The sequence below is a fragment of the Botryllus schlosseri genome, chromosome 15 (assembly GCF_051294905.1).
Source record: "Botryllus schlosseri isolate E-star chromosome 15, Bs_hap1, whole genome shotgun sequence".
NCBI lineage: Eukaryota > Metazoa > Chordata > Ascidiacea > Stolidobranchia > Styelidae > Botryllus > Botryllus schlosseri.
Window position 1 is genome coordinate 21,008,971 of NC_137250.1, and position 17,746 is coordinate 21,026,716.

General features: G+C 38.4%; 4 protein-coding genes across 5 annotated transcripts in view; 3 read left to right on the forward strand and 1 right to left on the reverse strand.

Annotated features, from left to right (window-relative positions):
* On the reverse strand, positions 1–13,949 carry LOC145457422 (CAP-Gly domain-containing linker protein 3-like). 2 transcript variants are annotated; one of them, XM_080335646.1, is made up of 10 exons: positions 13,798–13,949; positions 11,700–11,852; positions 10,936–11,029; positions 7,842–8,107; positions 6,322–6,446; positions 5,559–5,641; positions 5,398–5,499; positions 2,974–3,214; positions 906–983; positions 1–843 (listed from the first exon to the last, which is right to left on the reverse strand). In XM_080335646.1, exons 1-10 carry the CDS (start codon positions 13,945–13,947, stop codon positions 663–665), a joined length of 1,473 nt encoding a protein of 490 aa, XP_080191772.1. In that variant the 5' UTR covers positions 13,948–13,949; the 3' UTR covers positions 1–662. The 2 variants fall into 2 exon arrangements, with proteins under 2 accessions (XP_080191772.1, XP_080191773.1); XM_080335647.1 differs by lacking the exons at positions 1–843; positions 906–983 and adding an exon at positions 2,832–2,908.
* LOC145457416 (threonylcarbamoyladenosine tRNA methylthiotransferase-like) overlaps positions 1–17,746 on the forward strand; it is a 264,970-nt gene that overhangs the window by 219,037 nt on the left and 28,187 nt on the right. The window lies entirely within an intron of this gene.
* Positions 1–17,746, forward strand: part of LOC145457413 (kielin/chordin-like protein) — a 298,320-nt gene that overhangs the window by 188,832 nt on the left and 91,742 nt on the right. The window lies entirely within an intron of this gene.
* Positions 16,009–17,162, forward strand: LOC145457435 (ciliogenesis-associated TTC17-interacting protein-like). Its single transcript, XM_080335660.1, has one exon. The coding sequence runs from the start codon at positions 16,085–16,087 to the stop codon at positions 17,132–17,134; it is 1,050 nt and encodes a 349-aa protein (XP_080191786.1). The 5' UTR covers positions 16,009–16,084; the 3' UTR covers positions 17,135–17,162.

A 17,746-nucleotide genomic window follows, 5' to 3' on the forward strand; every position in this document is an offset into this window, starting at 1 on the left:
TTTTAATATTCTATTCTGCAGTTTATTGACCAGTAATAACGCACTAAATGCTGATAGGTTGACATTATAAAAAACATGATATCAAATTGTACATACGAATCGCATTGTCACAAATATATATCACTATGATGAGCGTGTATAAGAAATAAGGTAGAAAAATAATGAAAACACAGTTCTGTAATACAGGGCTAATAGCAGCTATATAATAGCAGACTGAACAGCACGCTGGTAGCATTATGACTTTGGTACGAAATCAGAATTGAACCGTAATACAGTCACAAATAGCAGATATACAATAGCAAAAAGAACGACATGCTAGTTGCATTATGACTTCCTAAATTTCTAACGAGGTACCGTGCTAAAATTGAATTAACGAGATACAGTGCAATATAGAAATATTACGGATATGAAACAGTAGTATCGGTTTCTGCATTTTCAAGAAGCGAGCACACAATATGATAATAGTACATATATAACCTTTTCTTACTGCTTACAGACACAGCATAAATACATAATTGAACTATTCCTGCCACCAACCAATACCAGACTACCAACAACATCGTTATGATTGTTGGATTAACACGATTGCAAAACAACACAAACTAATGTATCGGGCAAACTTCAACCTTTCAATTCTGCAAGTCAAATCACATGACAAGCCTCTACGATGATTCACTTCTGACATCGTCAATTGTAATTCTATGCTGACGGACCATAACACCATGATTCGGTCTGCATCGGAAATATTCTCGACCTTGCACAGTTCCGTTATTTTTCCCAGTAGCTTGAGTCAGCGATAGGCCAATCCACACCCCCGAGGCAAAGTCGGTCGTTCCTACAAACCTAAATATGATCCTAACTTCAAAATCTTGATTACACGTAAAAAATATACAGCACAAACTAACTTGATTATAGCCTCTTTTGACTTATCCAAAAGCACGGCCATCCCAACCTTCAGTTTACCGCTACCACTGCCGTCGTCCCTGAAATGAACCAACAGTGTCAGAGTATATGTTTACCATCGCGCTTGACAAGGTAAATAGTAGTTTCGCTGAATTGCTAGCAGCTCCAGGAGCTATTTTCAAGGTATGCAAACAAAATTTGTGAAGTCAGCATTCTTGACAATAATGCGGCTAATGTCAAAGTCTTACTACCAGACTGACTTCATCAGTCTGACAGAAAAAAAGGTGCAGGTACACAGCCAAAAGCAAATGTGCAAACAGACCTTGAAGAATAGGGATGTTCAAAAAACATTTTTGAAAAATTTTACTGGATATTTGTTGGCTAAAAGTATACTGTGCACCAAATTTGGTTCAATTCCTGCTTGTAGCAGCGAAGCTATCAGAGTTTAAAAAATAAATTCAATAAAACAAACGATTTTTGATCAAATTTCACGGACTATACCCTGGGAGCGTCATGTTGTCTCAAAAGGATGCATAACACATTTGGCTCAATTCCAACCAGTGGGAGAAAAGATATTGGAGTAAAAAATTTTGGATTTTGGAAATTCGTCAATTTTCAATTTTAGAACCGCCCACCGTAAATACGTATTTTAAATCCTAACTTTTCTGTACTAATAACTCCGCTTCTGCCGGTTGGGATTGATCCAAATTTACTAGGCACAGTGTTTTAGACCACTTAGCAATTTCACCAATAATAGTTAAATAAAATAACTTCTTGATAAAATCGAAATTTTTTAACACTAATAGCTCCGTTTCTACGGGTTGGAAGTAATCCAAATTTGGTGCGCAGCGTTTTATTAACCAACCTAACAATTTTATTACATAACCAGAAAAGTTATGTATGAACGACCCTGTGAAGATATCAAACAGATGCCACACTACTACAAATGATACTGTGGTACATTACTTCCACATATACACAATACAATTATACATACATGAAAGAAATCAGGAAATGGCGTAGTAGCAATGGCGAGACATGAGAATACAGTTTCGTGGGTCGAGAATAATGCGTGGTACAAATACGTGATTGTCTAATTTTAAATTGTGTTGCAGCTGACTTGAATCCGCACAATTTGAAACGCCGATTCTAACTATGACGCATAATTCTTGGAAAAAGGCGATTGCTTACTTGGAGTTCCTGACTTCCTCTAAAATCTACTGCACACTTTTGTAATGTAGAAAGTAGCTTCAAGATCGATTTGAATCAGTTGTGACTAAAGCCATCACTCTGCACTGATATTTGCAGAGCTGAGCTCAAATTGTGATTTGTTCCGTCCTGAACTTGATAAATAAGACTTGATATCACCCTTTTCCCCTGCTATGACCAACGACAAGAACTGATTCGCATTTGGCTCAAAGAATTTCACAATCTAACCAAAGACCGTAGATCGACATAACAAGTCTTAGCAGAGTTGGACAGTAATATTATTTTCCGCTTCTCCAAATTACATCAGAATTGGAATGAATAAGTAAAAATTTGGATATTGAATCAAGTTGCTAGATTAGAGAGAGAGAGAGAGATAAGGTATTCTTTTTCGCCTGTACCATCGAGAAGATTTGGCTACGGAGATGCGATACGGCCTTTTTAGTAAGGTCATCTTTAATTAACATCACAGCATTGTAAGAGTTTACAAAATAAATTAGAATAAGTCATATTGATATATTCCTAAAAGCATACACGTCAAAATCTTTCTAGTATATTTCATGTCCAAGAATTATCTAGTTTTCCAAGTCATAGTGTTAGCAATCAGTCTGTCTTATCATATTGTTACGCTGCCCTGCTTCCGTCACTACCTAAACTTCATACTGTCTTGCTGTATAGCTGCCTGGCTATCTTCCCACCCCTCAGCAATCAATATTGTAACACTCTTCAGACAGGTCTTTGTAGTTCAATACACGACAGCGACTGTGCTGATAACAAAGCTTGACTCTGACTCGCAGCCCTGTATCAAACACACAAGCGTACTTAATGTCAGTTCTTTCACAATTAAAACGTGCACAAACATACCTTTTTACATCACAGCCATTCCCGTTACGACTCCCGGAATTTGGTGATTTGGAAGATTTTGGAGATAAGATACGTTGCTCTCTGGGAGAACCGTACCGTGGCGCCACGGGGATAGCCGAAACGACTTTGCCAAGCGGCGCAAAGACTCCTCGCGATTTGTCGCAAGTGAAGTATCGTGTGCCGTTGATACTGCCGTCGTTTTTGCCGACAGGATCGTCCAGCTCAATACCACACCAGACCCCTGAGAACAAAATGATAGCCGGCTGAAGTCAGACTACTGTTTATGAGCATAAATGAGCCGCAAGACTGTAGGACAGAGTTCAAGTTGTACAGATTGTGAATGAAGGAATGACTGCCAAGACAACATTTTAGCAGAGGTGGTCAAAGTAGTCAAGAATGCTACTCAAGTAGAAGTAGCGACGGAAAAATCTACTCAAGTACGAGTGGAAGTACTTCTTCCATAAGCAACCTAAAACCACTTGAAATAGAAGTAGAATTGACTGACTTTAAATCTACTCAAGTAAGTAGTTGTGAAAACGATCATAATTCGTTCGCATGGACTGTCAAAAGCTGCAAATGGAGCTACGCGGAAGGTGTTGAGAGCGTGCTTCATATTGATGCATCCCGGGAGGTGTAAATTTTTGACAGAATAAGCAGTCGTCCACATCATGGGATGTAAATGATGGTATTGATATGGAAATGCGAAACCAATCCTTTGTTTACTCGAACACTCCGTTTTAGAGAATATCATGACATGGCGCTCTCCCCCATATTGTAAGACCCTTAGTTCAGTCGAAGAGCAATACGGAGAAGTTGTGTCGGATACGGCTTCAACACTTCAACACGTCTACTGCACGTTAATTAAAAATAGGGCAGTTCGTTAAAATGCCAAATAGTCTATAGCTTTATTTTCGGAAAATATAAAGCATTACTACACTTGCTTTACTACAGACAAAAGAACTGAACTAGAATTAGAAATAAAAATACAAATAGGCCATCTACTTCCAAAAAGTGGAAAATATATTTCACGTCTTTGTCCAGAAAGTTTCAACGGCGGTCTGCTAAAATAGGTCCACCGTTGAAAAAAGTCAAATTCCACTTTTTCAGATTAGGGCACGTCATGGGCTGCTAGGTATAATAGGTAATTGCTAGATTGCGAAACAGTAGTTTTAAACGTTATGGGGGACCATGCTTACTGTGATGAAATATTTGATAAAGGCTACCATGCGGCGTGAACGGAACCACGCAACTCGGTATCTAAATTATATTCAGCGATACTCTTGTTAAAACATATTTGTCCCTCCACATCTACTGTGCACGAAGCGCAGCGAAAATTAAATGTTGGTACTACGTGAGAACAGCCCCGAAAATCCTTAGGATATCTTTCTTATTGGGGATTATATCTTTCTTATTGGGGATTAAACTACTTCTACTTGACAAAATGAAATTAGCGAAAAGTAAGTAAGTAGTTCACAAACTATTACAAAGTAGAAGTGGCGAAAAATATATATACTTGAGTAAGTACCAGAAGTAGAGGAAAAAAATACTTGAGTACTTGGAAAAAGTAGAAGTACTTCGTTACTGACCACCTCTGCACTTTAGAGAACAAACTGATGCTAAGACAAAGGTATTCGCACGACACCGATAATAATACATAATATTCCGGGGCCAGGCAAGAAAAGCAAATGGGTAAAAATTAGCAACAGTCAAAAACACAATTGAATAGTATAGCGTACCCATATTAAAATGAACCCGAATATTTTCGGCTGACACTCGTCAGGGGTAATCGTCAGCAGCTAGTAGATAATTCAAACAAAAAATAGTAGGCTACCGACATTGAGCTCAAGCGCTCTCTTCGCTCCGACGATTCGAAATTTCATGCCGGTGACATCATATTTTGTGATATGATTGTCGATATACAATGTTCTTTCCAATTTTATGCTAGTTGCTGACGATTACCCCTGACGAGTGTCAGCCAAAAATATTCGGGATCATTTCAATATGAATATACCATTCAATTGTATGTTTAAGTTATGTACCTCCAAGAAGCTCTTCAGAGTTGTGGATAAAAAACGCCATATTATAATTGTCAAGGCTTCTTTGTTCTGGCTGATATAATGTCTAAAGGTCACATCACTCATTCCTCATAAAGATCATGGTAACTTTGACACCTCATTTAACGTATTCCTACAAAGTAATAATGTTTATTTAATATTATTAATTCATTATTATCATTGTTTATTTTATTCTTATCCTTCCTCATTGTAATATCATTCAAACACACATCATCCACTAATCCCGGTTATTCAGAGCCTGGCATGGACATGACACAAAGGTATTTTCATCGAGATAACCCAGCTCCTGAATACCACAGTCACCTCCTGCGGATTTACTTGAAAGGTGCAACAGCAAATCAGTACCCACCTGGAGAAAACTTAGTATTCCCAATATATCTGATAAAACCTTTCTTCACTCCGCCGACGGCAACATAATCTCCAACGTGAAAATCGGCACTTTTCTCCGAGTCTGAAGTCAGAATAAGAAGATTAAAACATTCACCGAACTAAAAATCCACACAGACTCACCTTCAGTAAGAGAAATGCGTTTGCTGATAGGCTCCTCTACTCCCGTCTTGGATTGAGAAGAAGATTTAATAGTAAAAAATCCTCTAAAAACGCAAAACACAAGTTCGTACCAAGTTCGTCTACATTAGGACTGTTCAAAAAGAAAATCTTTTCCTTCAGATTTCACTGGCTACGCGATAAAATTGTCAGGTTGGTTAAAAAAACGCTGCACGCCAACTTTGGCTCAATTCCAACCAGTAGAAGCGAGATTCTTGCAGTAGAAAGTTTTGAATTTATCATTAAAAAATGAAATTTCAAAATTTTTCTGTGGATCCCATAAAATTGTTAGGCTGTCGGTAGAGATGTTGCACACCAAATTTGGCTCAATTCCAACCAGTAGAAGCAAAGTTATTGCAGTAGAAAAATTTCTAATTCCATGATTTTATAATAAATATTCAAAGTGTTAGTCACCGTAAGTACTATTTTATTGAAATCCAAATTTTTCTACTGCAATAACTACACTTCTAGTGGCTGGAATTGAGCCAAATTTGGTGTGTATCATCTCTATTGACAGCCTAACAATTCTAAGGGGTTGACAAAAAACTTTGAAATTTTTATTTTTTAATGATGAATTCAAAACTTTCTACTGCAAGAATCTCGCTTCTACTGGTTGGAATTGAGCCAAAGTTATGTGCAGCGTTTTTTTAACCAACCTAACAATTTTATCACGTAGTCAGTGAAATCTGAAGGGAAAGTTTTTTTCCAACAGCCCTAGTCTACATACTTGACGTCGAACAACTGACGCAGCAGTTCCGCTTTTCGGCGATCTGCGTTCGAGAGAAGAGACGTCGGAATACACGATGCAGGCGTTTGACCGCGACTATTTAGAGCCGTTACATCCGCACCAGCCTACAAATACCGAAGAATCAACACATGAAAAATCAGGGCCTCAAACATTTGGCAGTGTTTGTTATCAATCGGGTTTGTAATGACTCGACTACAATTTTTCATTGACTGAATTTGACTCGAGTCATTTGCACAAAAATAGAAAATGACTCGACAACGACAGGACCGAAAAATGAACTTGATATTGAACAGAAAACACTTGGACTCGGTCTTAACACTATGGCTCAGACTTGCTCCTTCACTCGGACTCAAACTTAGGCGGTGAATTGAAAATGACTCGACTTGACTCGAGTCAAAACTACTGGGTTGCAACCAAGTCACAAGGCTCCGAGTCACAAGTCAATCTCACTTTTATAGTTATGACTCAAGTCAAGTCGAGTCATTTTCAATTCACCGCCGAGTCAAGTCCAAGTCCAAGTCAGCGGGCAGAGTCCGGGTCATGGTATTATGACTCATAAAAATTATCTACTCTAAACGTACTGTTGATTTTTTTCTTTTATACAATGCGTGTTCTAATGTTATCCTTTATCACACCTTTACTAAAGCTTAATATCGTGTCGTTAGTCATATATTTACCGAATGTTGACTCTACGTATATGTGTGTGATTTAATATATATGTTTCACGTAATTATTTATATATGCATCAAACACTCCAAACGGGTGGCGACTGACTCTGAAGGCCTAACGGCCCCTCGTCATCTCCCAGTCTATACCACAATATTTGTTTCGTATACTTCTTTATTTATTGATGTGACGAATAAAAGACTATCTATCTATCTATAAGTCCGAGTCCAAGTCATTGCGTTGAATGCTCAATTTTGGGTTAAAATCTTCTTAAACCCACTGTGGTTGGTGATATCGGATGGTTCGCATTCATAATATACTAATTTTCCTCGTTTTTTAGCAGTTTCTGGTCGCATTTTCAAGTACCAGTACCAATAGACAAAATCCCAACAGTGTGGTTACTTTCCTATTCTTCGAAATTACAATGAAATGTCAGTCATGGCCATCTGAGTCTCGAGTCATATGACTTGGCTTGAGTCATGCGGCATGACTCGAGTCAAAGTCGAGTTAATACACAGATTGACAGGAGTCGAGTCATTTACGTATTTTGAGAAAATGACTCGAGTCAAGTCGAGTCACCAGAAAATCGTGACTCGAGTCATTGCAATCCTGCATAACTATAAAACTCATATTGATTTGTGACTTGGTTACAACTCTGGTATCAATGTCTGTAGAAATAGCCACGTTGGATTTTAGGCAAATTTGTTTTTCGGGTATGATTACTTGAAGAGGCCGTAAAAGCAGTCACCCTTGGTACTCATTGGTTTGTTATGGGGCGTATATCAAAGGAGCACCCAAAATAATATGGCTCGAGTAAGAACCAGTAAACATACCTTGACCAGAAGCTCGGCGACATCGACACTCAAGTTTGTCGCGGCTACGTGCAGCGGCGTGCCAGAGTCAAATTCGCTACATCCGCTTCCCATGGCTTCCGCTACCGTGTCGGAATCCGTGTTTTTAATAATGGCTTTCAAGGCTTGAAAGCAGTCGAAATAAGCCGAGACGTGGAACGAGTTCATGTCCGTGAAAAGGCTTCGCTGGAGAGGGTCCGCTCCTTTGCGGAGGAGAGATGACGTGCTTGCAGCAAGACCTGATGAGTCTGAACATTAGACTTGAGGATTACATTCGATTAAAACCTAGCAACTGGTAGTGGGCAGAGTTTGACAACGTGAAAATTTTCAGCTTTTCGAAATTAGATTGGAATTGCTGAATTCACAAATACTTGTAAATTGGATTAAATTTTGAATTTGAAAAAGAAAGGCAACAAAAATCAATTATAGTTCATATTAAATCAGACTTCATTATCATAAGCGTGATGATGGCAAATTTCAGCATTTTCAAGAAAATCAGATATCAGATCAATTGAATAGTATATTCATATTGAAATAAACCCGAATATTTTCGGCTGACACTCGTCAGGGGTGATCGTTAGCAACTAGTAGAGAATTGGAAAGGACCTTGTATATCAACAATCGTATCACAAAATATGACGATTGTTGATATACAATGTCCTTTCCAATTTATACTAGTTGCTGACGATTACCCCTGACGACAGACTTGGACAACTAGAAAATTTCCAGCTTTTCCGAATTAGATTAGAATTAGAATTAAAGCTACACAGTTTTTTACAAATCAGACTAGAATTAGAATTAGAGCTACACAGTTTTTCCAAATTAGATTAGAATTAGAGCTACACAGTTTTTTACAAATTAGATTAGAATTAGAATTAGAGCTACGCAGTTTTTCCAAATTAGATTAGAATTAGAATTAGAGCTACACAATTTTTTCAAAATTAGATTAGAATTAGAATTAAAATTACACAGCTTTTTCCAAATTAAAATTAGATTAGAATTGGAATTACTGAATTCGCAAAAAACTTGAAAATTGAATGAAATTGTGAATGAGAAATAAATGCGGCAAAAATTAAGTTCAGATGTTATCCAATCACAGCGCGTTCCCACAACCACGAGAATGGTTAGCGTCTGTTCACCACGCTTGGCTCGCTTTGCACTCACCAGGGGTCACCAAGACGCGGGCCACATGCGGCCGGCGATCTGATTTGTGATTTTGGAGGAACGAGAAGTAAAGCATTTTGAAATGCTGAAATTGATTTCAGTTTCAAATTATTATTATTATATTCTTTATTCACAGTAAAACTGGTAGATACACACATAATCCGGGGAGCAACCTGCCCCCAAAGGAAAATGGCGAGATTGGAGTAAATTTTTAAAATTTCAGTAATACATTCAAATTGTTATTCCTATGCAATACACGGAGAAGTCAGATTACAGAATTGCAGCAGATGAAGAATTGGCAAGGGTTACAGAGCAGAGGTAGAGATGATTGAAGATGAAGAATCGAAATTACAGAAATTATGCTGTGATTCACAAGTGTAATTTTAGTCCAGTGGTGCGTTCAAGGCCTTCCGAAGAATGTGCACAGTGCCCAATAATGTGATCTTCTGGATCATGTCGAATCGAACGTTACCCGGAATTTGATGGATATGCCTCATGAGTTTTTTGCTCACGACCCCTGTAGCACCAATGACTATCGGTACAATGTTTATTTTGCATCGCCACATTTTCTCACATTCCATTTTGAGCTCTGCGTATTTGGAGTATTTTTCTGATTCTTTGTGCAGTAGGTTGTGATCAGCTGGGACAGCCAGTTCAATGAATAAGCATTCTCTTTTCTTTTTTAGTTTGACGATTATATCCGGGCGGTTGCTCCTGATTTCGCGGTCAGTTATAACTGGTACATCCCACAGAATTTTTACTTGTTTGTTTTCTGTCACTGGTGCTGGGCTGTAATCGTACCAATTTTTTGTCGAAGTGGTGATGTTAAAATGTTTGCATAATTCCAGATGAATGTAGTGACCAATCCTATTGTGTCTCCATGTGTATTCGGTAGCTGCAAGTGCACCACAGCCGGACATGAGATGTGCTACAGTTTCATTTTGGTTGTGGCACATTCTGCATTTGCCGTCCGTGTTTTGCTTCAGAATTCTTTTGCGATAGTATTTTGTAGGAAGCGATTGGTCTTGTGCTGCGAAAATGAATCCTTCGCTTGCCGGTTTCAGGCCAGAGCTGGATAGCCAGATCCATGAAAGCTCGTCTACATGGGGCTGTGAAGTTAACTTCTTGTGCTGTCCATGAAGAGGCATCGATTCCCATATCGTTTCTCTCATTTTGAGCATTGCATTGTTGTACTGAACTCGTGCTGCTTTTGCTATTGTTGTGGGTTTGGCAACAGTGTTTTCAGCAGTGTACAGGTTAGCTGTTTCCATGTTGACTTCTCTGACGTACTTGTCGTGACGATAGCTCAGAGATATTATTATTATTGTTGTTATTTCAAAATATGCTATTAGCCTGTGCCCAACAACACTATTCCACACTAGCTGATACGGCTTCGGAGTTGTACTAACGCATGGCTATTATTCGTCACTATTACTACTATGATTGCAAGTACGGCGTAAGTAATGAGATGGTGGCTTGGCACTGGATTTTCCTGCGCGAGAGGGATATTTTGGTTAACTCGCTGCAAATTGCCGCGGACCACAAGGTATTCTCCGGAAAACAATAAATGAGATTAGAATTAGCACATAGGACCATTTCACAAATTAGATTAGAATTAGAGCATCGAAACGTTTCACAAATTAGATTAGAATTAGATTACTTGCATTTCGCTCTAATTTAGTGAAATTAGACAACTAGAATTATCTAGTTGTCCAAGTCTGCCTGACGAGTGTCAGCCGAAAATATTTGGGTTTATTTTAATATGAATATACTATGCAATTGTATATTGAAGTTCTGTACCTCCAAGAAGCTCTTCAAATATCAGATTAAAAGTAAAATGAGAGCTTGGAAACATTTCAGTGTATTGGCAGCATTGGTGCGATCACGTGATCAATCTCTGCTAAGTACCTACCCGGACAAAAAGCTTCCGACCGTACGACATATTGAAAAATCGACATGCCAGTCGTGATATCGATGTCGTTAGCGCCAACATTTCTCTTCATCATCTGCAAGCAATGAGCATTGTTACGGCACAAGGTCATAAGTACATTCGGCACCTTGAATTGGATGGGTAAAGCAAGGCGTTGCTCAAGTGATTTTCTCCAAATATTACAATTTAAGGTTAGATAAAATCTCTGCCACAAGAACGGTCTCATAGTTTGAACGTGTCACATGATGACAACATGCAGAGATAAGTCTCATTGAGGTTTGATTGGAAAAGGGGTAAAAAAATAACAGATTTAATGTAGGCTACATTATAATAACGAATTCATATTGTCGATATTGATATATTGGAGATATGTACCTCCAAGATCTCTTCTAATTTAATGTAGCATATGCACTTTACTACGATATAAAACGATACTCGATATACCATCACTTGAGCTTTGCATTGAACGCTATGTTTCTAGAATCGTGTTAAAAATGTACAATCGTGCATGCTCAAAAAAGATAGGCATGACTCAAAAAGCTACTATGAAACGTTCCTAATATAAATGTCCTTCTAATCAAAAAACATTGGAATTCATTCTCACAAAATCCTTAATTCAAAATTTGCGGAATTTTCGATTTTAACATACACAATCTCGTGGTATTCAACAAAAATATTCCTCTTGATCCTGACAACGTAATAAAGCATCAATATTTGAATACCATATCAATGCCAACAAAGCAAACCTCTTTGACAATGACGTTGATGTTTGCAGCTACCGGTAAGACAGGCTGTCTCATGATTGCAAACAGTTCAGGTACGGTGGTCTGTTCGTCAGACAGGATCTTCTTTCCTTCCCGAGAGATTGGATCGATGAAAACAACATCTTCCCTTTCCTCCTAAATATAGCAGAAAAGATAGGTACTGGACATTAGCACTGAGCATCATGATGAATGGTGATTGGCCTAGCAGTGCACAGATAGGCTTATGCCATTCCATACCAGATGTTCTCTCCAGGGGCAAACCTCCTTAGGGCCACAAAAGGCTGATTATTTGACGAGGTTACGAAGTCTGACTTGAAGCTTGACCACGAGTGTCAGTCACTTGGTCAGTGAAATCCTATAATTACTTTTTCAAAGGCAGGGACTTAATCAACAAATTACCAACCAAACAAATGCAAGAATATAGCGTCACATATGACAGCCATCATATCATTCATCATTCCGTAAACATAAGGCAGATGTAAGTAATCAACAGATACTCACCATCAGAGTTGGATCAATTGTAATTTGTAATTGTAATTGAATGTAATTAATTACATTTTTCAATGTAATTGTAATTTAATTGTAATTGAAGCATTTTTATTTTGTGTAATTGTAATTGTAATTGTAATTTGACAAAAATTTTGCTCAATTACAATTTCAATTACATTAAGTTGCTATTGAGACCTGACAAGCACAACATAAAAGAATTGAATTATAATGCATTCTCTTTAAATGTCGACAAGGAATTTGGTGAATCCATTCGCGGAAGACCTTGACTGCGCCCTTGCGGGCGAAGTTTATTTTTATTTTTACCGCTATGCTGGCCTCGGCTGCCATTGTATACAATTTTTAGATTACTAACCAACGGATGGATTCGCAACACGTGACTCACGATTGAATACGCCGAGAAGCGAACTGCTGAGCCGGCTAAAAGCAGCAGAATTGATAGTCCCATAGCTGGCGATCCAAGCGTCGAAATTTGTTATCAATGGTCCTAATCGAAAGCTAGTGTCGCACTGATTCCGCAATAAAAGTATATTTCCAGGCAATGGTACCATCCCAAAATAGTCATGGAAGTCTGGGAATCGGCATTGTTCTGAACAATCGCTGGGCGTAATTGGTAATTGTTGTGGTCATGCTGCTGCAGCGCTCTCACTTTTCAGAACAGTCGGCCTTAAACGGCTATTTTGGAGCAGTTACATTGCCCTGACGAGATTTTATTTTGTATTTTCGGAATTAGTACATCAATAGCTTACGATAAAGACCAGATGCATCAAATTTGGACGCATTAATCGCCAGCTCTAGGACTACAAAGTTTGCTGCTTTTAGCCGGCTGTGCAGTGCGTTTGTCGGTGCATTCATCCGTGACTCACATCTTGCGCATCTATCCGTGGGTTGGCAATCTACAATACGATTTCAGATCACGATGCTGCATCGTTACTTCGTCTGGCTAACTAACCAGACCACTGGATATTATATAACGTCTTATCTGACAAAGCACGGTTTTGTTTTTACTCCTCATCCTAATTCCTACGTCCCTCGATAAAAATAATATTATTTCTTTAATTATATACTATATACGCAAATCCCACACGTGCATATAGTATAATACTTTTCAACGACATACTGCACCCTATCCTTAATCCTAACCCATAGGAAATTAGGTATATAACATTTTACATTTCCAATTACGTGAGCCATAATTACCGAGCATACAAAACACGCTTATATTACGTCACAATGACATCTTACATAGCATACCATGTAGTATGTACGCACATAAACGCATTTATTACTACACAATCTGAACTAGACTTGAATTGTTGTTAAATACGACGCTACGGTTGTCAAGGAGCACGGTTGAATTTATGATTATTCAATTACATGTTCAACAGCAGCAATTGTAATTGTAATTGTAATGTAATTGAAGCATGCAAGGAGTAATTGTAATTGTAATTGTAATTTGATATTTTTAGCATGGAGTAATTGTAATTGTAATGTAATTGAAACATGCATGAAAGTAATTGTAATTGTAATTGTAATTGAACTGAAATAATGTAATTGATCCAACTCTGCTCACCACTCCAAACGGCAAGGGCAGGTCCGCAGACATATGAGCAGTTACCGAGGGTTGCACCACCAGGGCATTTTCAAGATGCTTCGATATTTCGTCGTCACAACCCTCCGATTCCGCTTCTGAGAGGGATTCCCTTGTTCTTTCAATTTCCATCACATCCCAATTCACGTAACATTGACGAATCAGGTCCAAAAGTGAAATGAAGACGTACAAAGTATACAAACACAAGTGACCTAGTATAGGCTGATGCGCTAACAATTAGAATTCATGCTCCTATATACTGCACAAAAGAGAATACAAAATAGATTTAGTCACAGAATTTCACCAGTAAATCCTGTCTTAAATACAAAACACATTCAATAGATCGGTATTTCGTTGATTTAAAGACAGTTTCCTTTCATATTTTGTGATGTAATATGGTTGACTAAGTTTCGGCGACAAAGCAGCATTGAGAAAACTCTTGGAGGTACAGAACTTCAGAATGCAATTGAATAATACATTCAAATTCTTTGGAGTTCTCTACCAGTTGCTGACGATTACCTCTGACGAGTGTCAACTGAAAATATTTGGGTTCAATATGAATATATTATTCAAAACAGCATTGTTTTGCCAGTATTTTGAACCACATTTTAAACGGCTTGTTCTTTTTCCACACTTTCGTCGCTTATTTCAAACTTTTCCGCAGCGATATACTGCAACGTTTGATACGAATATCTGCCGTCACGTTCAATCACCATCGATTTCGCGCAAAATTTTCCGTCCACTCTGACAACCGCGTCGTCGGCAATTTCCGCAAATTCTTCGGCGATACCCTTCGCCGGGACGACAGTGACCGCTGTACCGTTCAGTTGATGAACCAGTTTGTTGGAGTTACCGGACCTCTTCAAAAAACCTTGGAATTGTACTTTGTTAACGAATTCGCTTGCTTCGGAATTGCATCGAGCGGTTATAGGAGTCGTGCAGCTTCTTTGTACCAGACGAGCGCAGTGTCTTAGTATTGCAGATGACATTGTTCAATTGACACTTGACGGATTTTGTCGCTTTGATAAAAAGATATGAAGAGGCTATTTTACTAAAAGTACTAGCTGAAGGAAAAACGTCAATTAAAAAGGCATTATTAGTGATTGATATGGAGATCTCCAAGACACGCTATGCAGTATTTCCTGAGAAGGTCGGCTTACCATATTTTCATCGCCTACAGCTCTATACATTTTTATTGGCGTTGCCAGCACGGAATTCAAATTGTGACGTTCGAGTTTGATGATGTTCTACACCTCTTTGGTAGAATCAGTATCAATTTATCAAGAATTGCATAATTTCAAAACACCGCAAGAATGCGATACAATGAAAAGATTTAAGGTGTCGAAACGGCAGGCAAAATTAAAAAAATTACACAAAAACAACAAATCAAATTTATTTTTCAGATTCAGTCGGCCCATGAATACGTTGCAGTTCTTTTGTCGGTAAGGAATGATAATTTGTAACGATTTCATGAAATTGTTTAGGCAGCATGTAATCGGCGTCCACTGTAAATTCAACATAACTCAACTTCACGTTCACGGTCACTTTTTTGAGAGAAGAGGACGAAGTAGCAACTAGCAAGCCTATACTCGGTAACATTGAGTCGATCGTTACGTTCCTTATTGTGCACCCACTGTGTCTATTACGTCCATTAACGACTATCCTTATTGCGTAAGATATTGTCCTTGTACAATATTTTAAAATTATAATAACAAGCATCACGTTGATTCTCTCAAATTTGCAGAAAGTCAACGACACGCTCGAGTGACTAACCAAACTAAGCGATGTGACCATAGACGTATTTTATAATAAATGAACTGTCCATTGGACACTGCCCACATTTTTATTATTTGGTACACAGATGTTTGTTGAGTGCTGAGCGCTAGGCTCAACACAATTTTCGCTTACGCATCCGTGTTATTTTACTTACGTCTCGTTTTTTTCTTTTATTCATAGAATCGCTCTTCGAATCTACCTGGTGCTACTTACGAGACTCGAACCGCGGATAACCCAACTGCGTCAACTCCCCTTGCCTTATCTGCAGAATCTAGTAGCCCTGCTGAATAATGACTATTCTTAATCATCTTTTCATCTTGGTTCGAACTAGAAATATTTCATATGAACGAACGACCACTGGAGTTCAATGATCGTAACGAATGACTGACTTTCACCAAATTACTATGACAACAAGTGCAGCAGCCAAATGAATACAATATTGCGTGTTTCGCTGTGCTAGTGTTATTAGATTCTCGTTTTTCTACTTTACGATATGGGCGGAAAGGAAGGAGAAAAGATAAAGGCTAGTCCCAGTGCCTTGGATTTTTGTAGAAATACAAAAAACGAAGACATACATTCATGCCTCTTTAAAGACGAACTTGTTAACGTTTCGGACGACGGAAAGACCATCGGCGAGTTAAAAATAGAAATTGAAAAAGTCTCATATTCAGGAGAGCTTGTTTTACTGGTCCACGCCAACAGCCAAGGTAAAGTAGATGGAGTTCCGACTGGAACAGCGTTAACTGCCTACATAAGACAAGATCTGTCCGTTATTGAACAACACCATCAAGAATATGTGAAGGTTCCGAATCACGAACTTGAAAAAGTAACAACAATGAAGAGAGACGAGGAAGAAAATGTATTCATTATCAACACACAAATTACCCACGGTGCTGATACGCGTTCTTACGCCTACACCTACCCACTTGACGAAGTTGAAGGTCTTGTCACGGAAGGAAATAATATTGTGTTACAGAGGTTATTAGCCAAGCAGGAGGTTCAGGAATTTGATGACTTGGACTTCATCTCAATCGATGTGGAATCAGGCAATCTTTTCCCGTGTAAGTATACGTCATTGCCGGAAAGGTTGCAAAAGGTTGATACTAAGAAAATACCAGTGCTCGGCATCGAAAGGACCGTGTTGTCGGAAAAGGAACTGCCTTGCACGTGGCAATCGTTTTTTATGGATGACGGCCACCTTACTATGAGAGTTCAAGTTGGTTCTCCTTATGTTGTGGTAGTGGACACGATTCCACAGCACATCGACCGAGATGATTACGAGCAGAAGCCGATTTTCACCAAAAAACCTCTCAACTGGGAGGAGGACGCGGAATTGACTTCCATGTTTTTGGAACGTAAAGAAGCGTTGAAGGCAGATCATTTCACGTACCTTCGAGAACATCCAGATGTGCAAGCCTTGCTTGCTGATTTCATGCAGTTTGTGTTGCTTCGAAAACCGGACAATATCGTTGAATTTGCGGGAGAATTTTTCTCCTCTTTCTCATCTACTTTGCCGGAAACGTCTTCGTACAAGCATTCATGAGTATTTTACATTAAAATTATCTATTGTATTTTCTGCGTCAAACTATTATTCTGTGTGTCTTGTAAACTTATTGGTCACTATCAAAGTACTTCTGCATTTTCTTTGGTACTAGATATAATTGAATAGTATGTTCATATTGAAATGAACCTGAATATTTTCGGCTGACACTCGTCAGGAGTGATCGTCAGCAACTAGTAGAGAATTCAAAAGAACAGCGCATATCAACAATCGTAACACAAAATATGACGTCACCAGCACGAAATGTCGAATACAAGCCGCTCGGGTTCATTTAAATATGAATATACTATTCAATTGTATATTGAAGTTCTGTACCTCCAAGAAGCTGTACTAGATAGTAAGCCTACTCAACAAATTTTCTTTACCAACACTACTTACTGATATTATTTTGTTTTCAACCTACTTCTATGCTGGTGACGTCATATTTTGTGATACGATTGTTGATATACAATGTTCTTTCCAATTCTCTACTAGTTTCTGACGATTACCCCTGACGAGTGTCAGCCGAAAATATTTGGGTTCATTTCAATATGAATATACTATTTAATTGTATATTGAAGTTCTGTACCTCCAAGAAGCATTTCAATTTGAGAA

Coding starts and splice junctions, on each gene's coding strand:
- LOC145457422 (XM_080335646.1), bottom strand. CDS start 13,947: ATGGAAATTGAAAGAACAAGGGAATCCCTCTCAGAAGCGGAATCGGAG. Junction 5,642..6,321: donor CGTCAGTTGTTCGACGTCAA/GTATGTAGACTA, acceptor TTGCGTTTTTAG/AGGATTTTTTACTATTAAAT. Junction 984..2,973: donor AATGGCTGTGATGTAAAAAG/GTATGTTTGTGC, acceptor GGTTCATTTCAG/GGACGACGGCAGTGGTAGCG.
- LOC145457435 (XM_080335660.1), top strand. CDS start 16,085: ATGGGCGGAAAGGAAGGAGAAAAGATAAAGGCTAGTCCCAGTGCCTTG.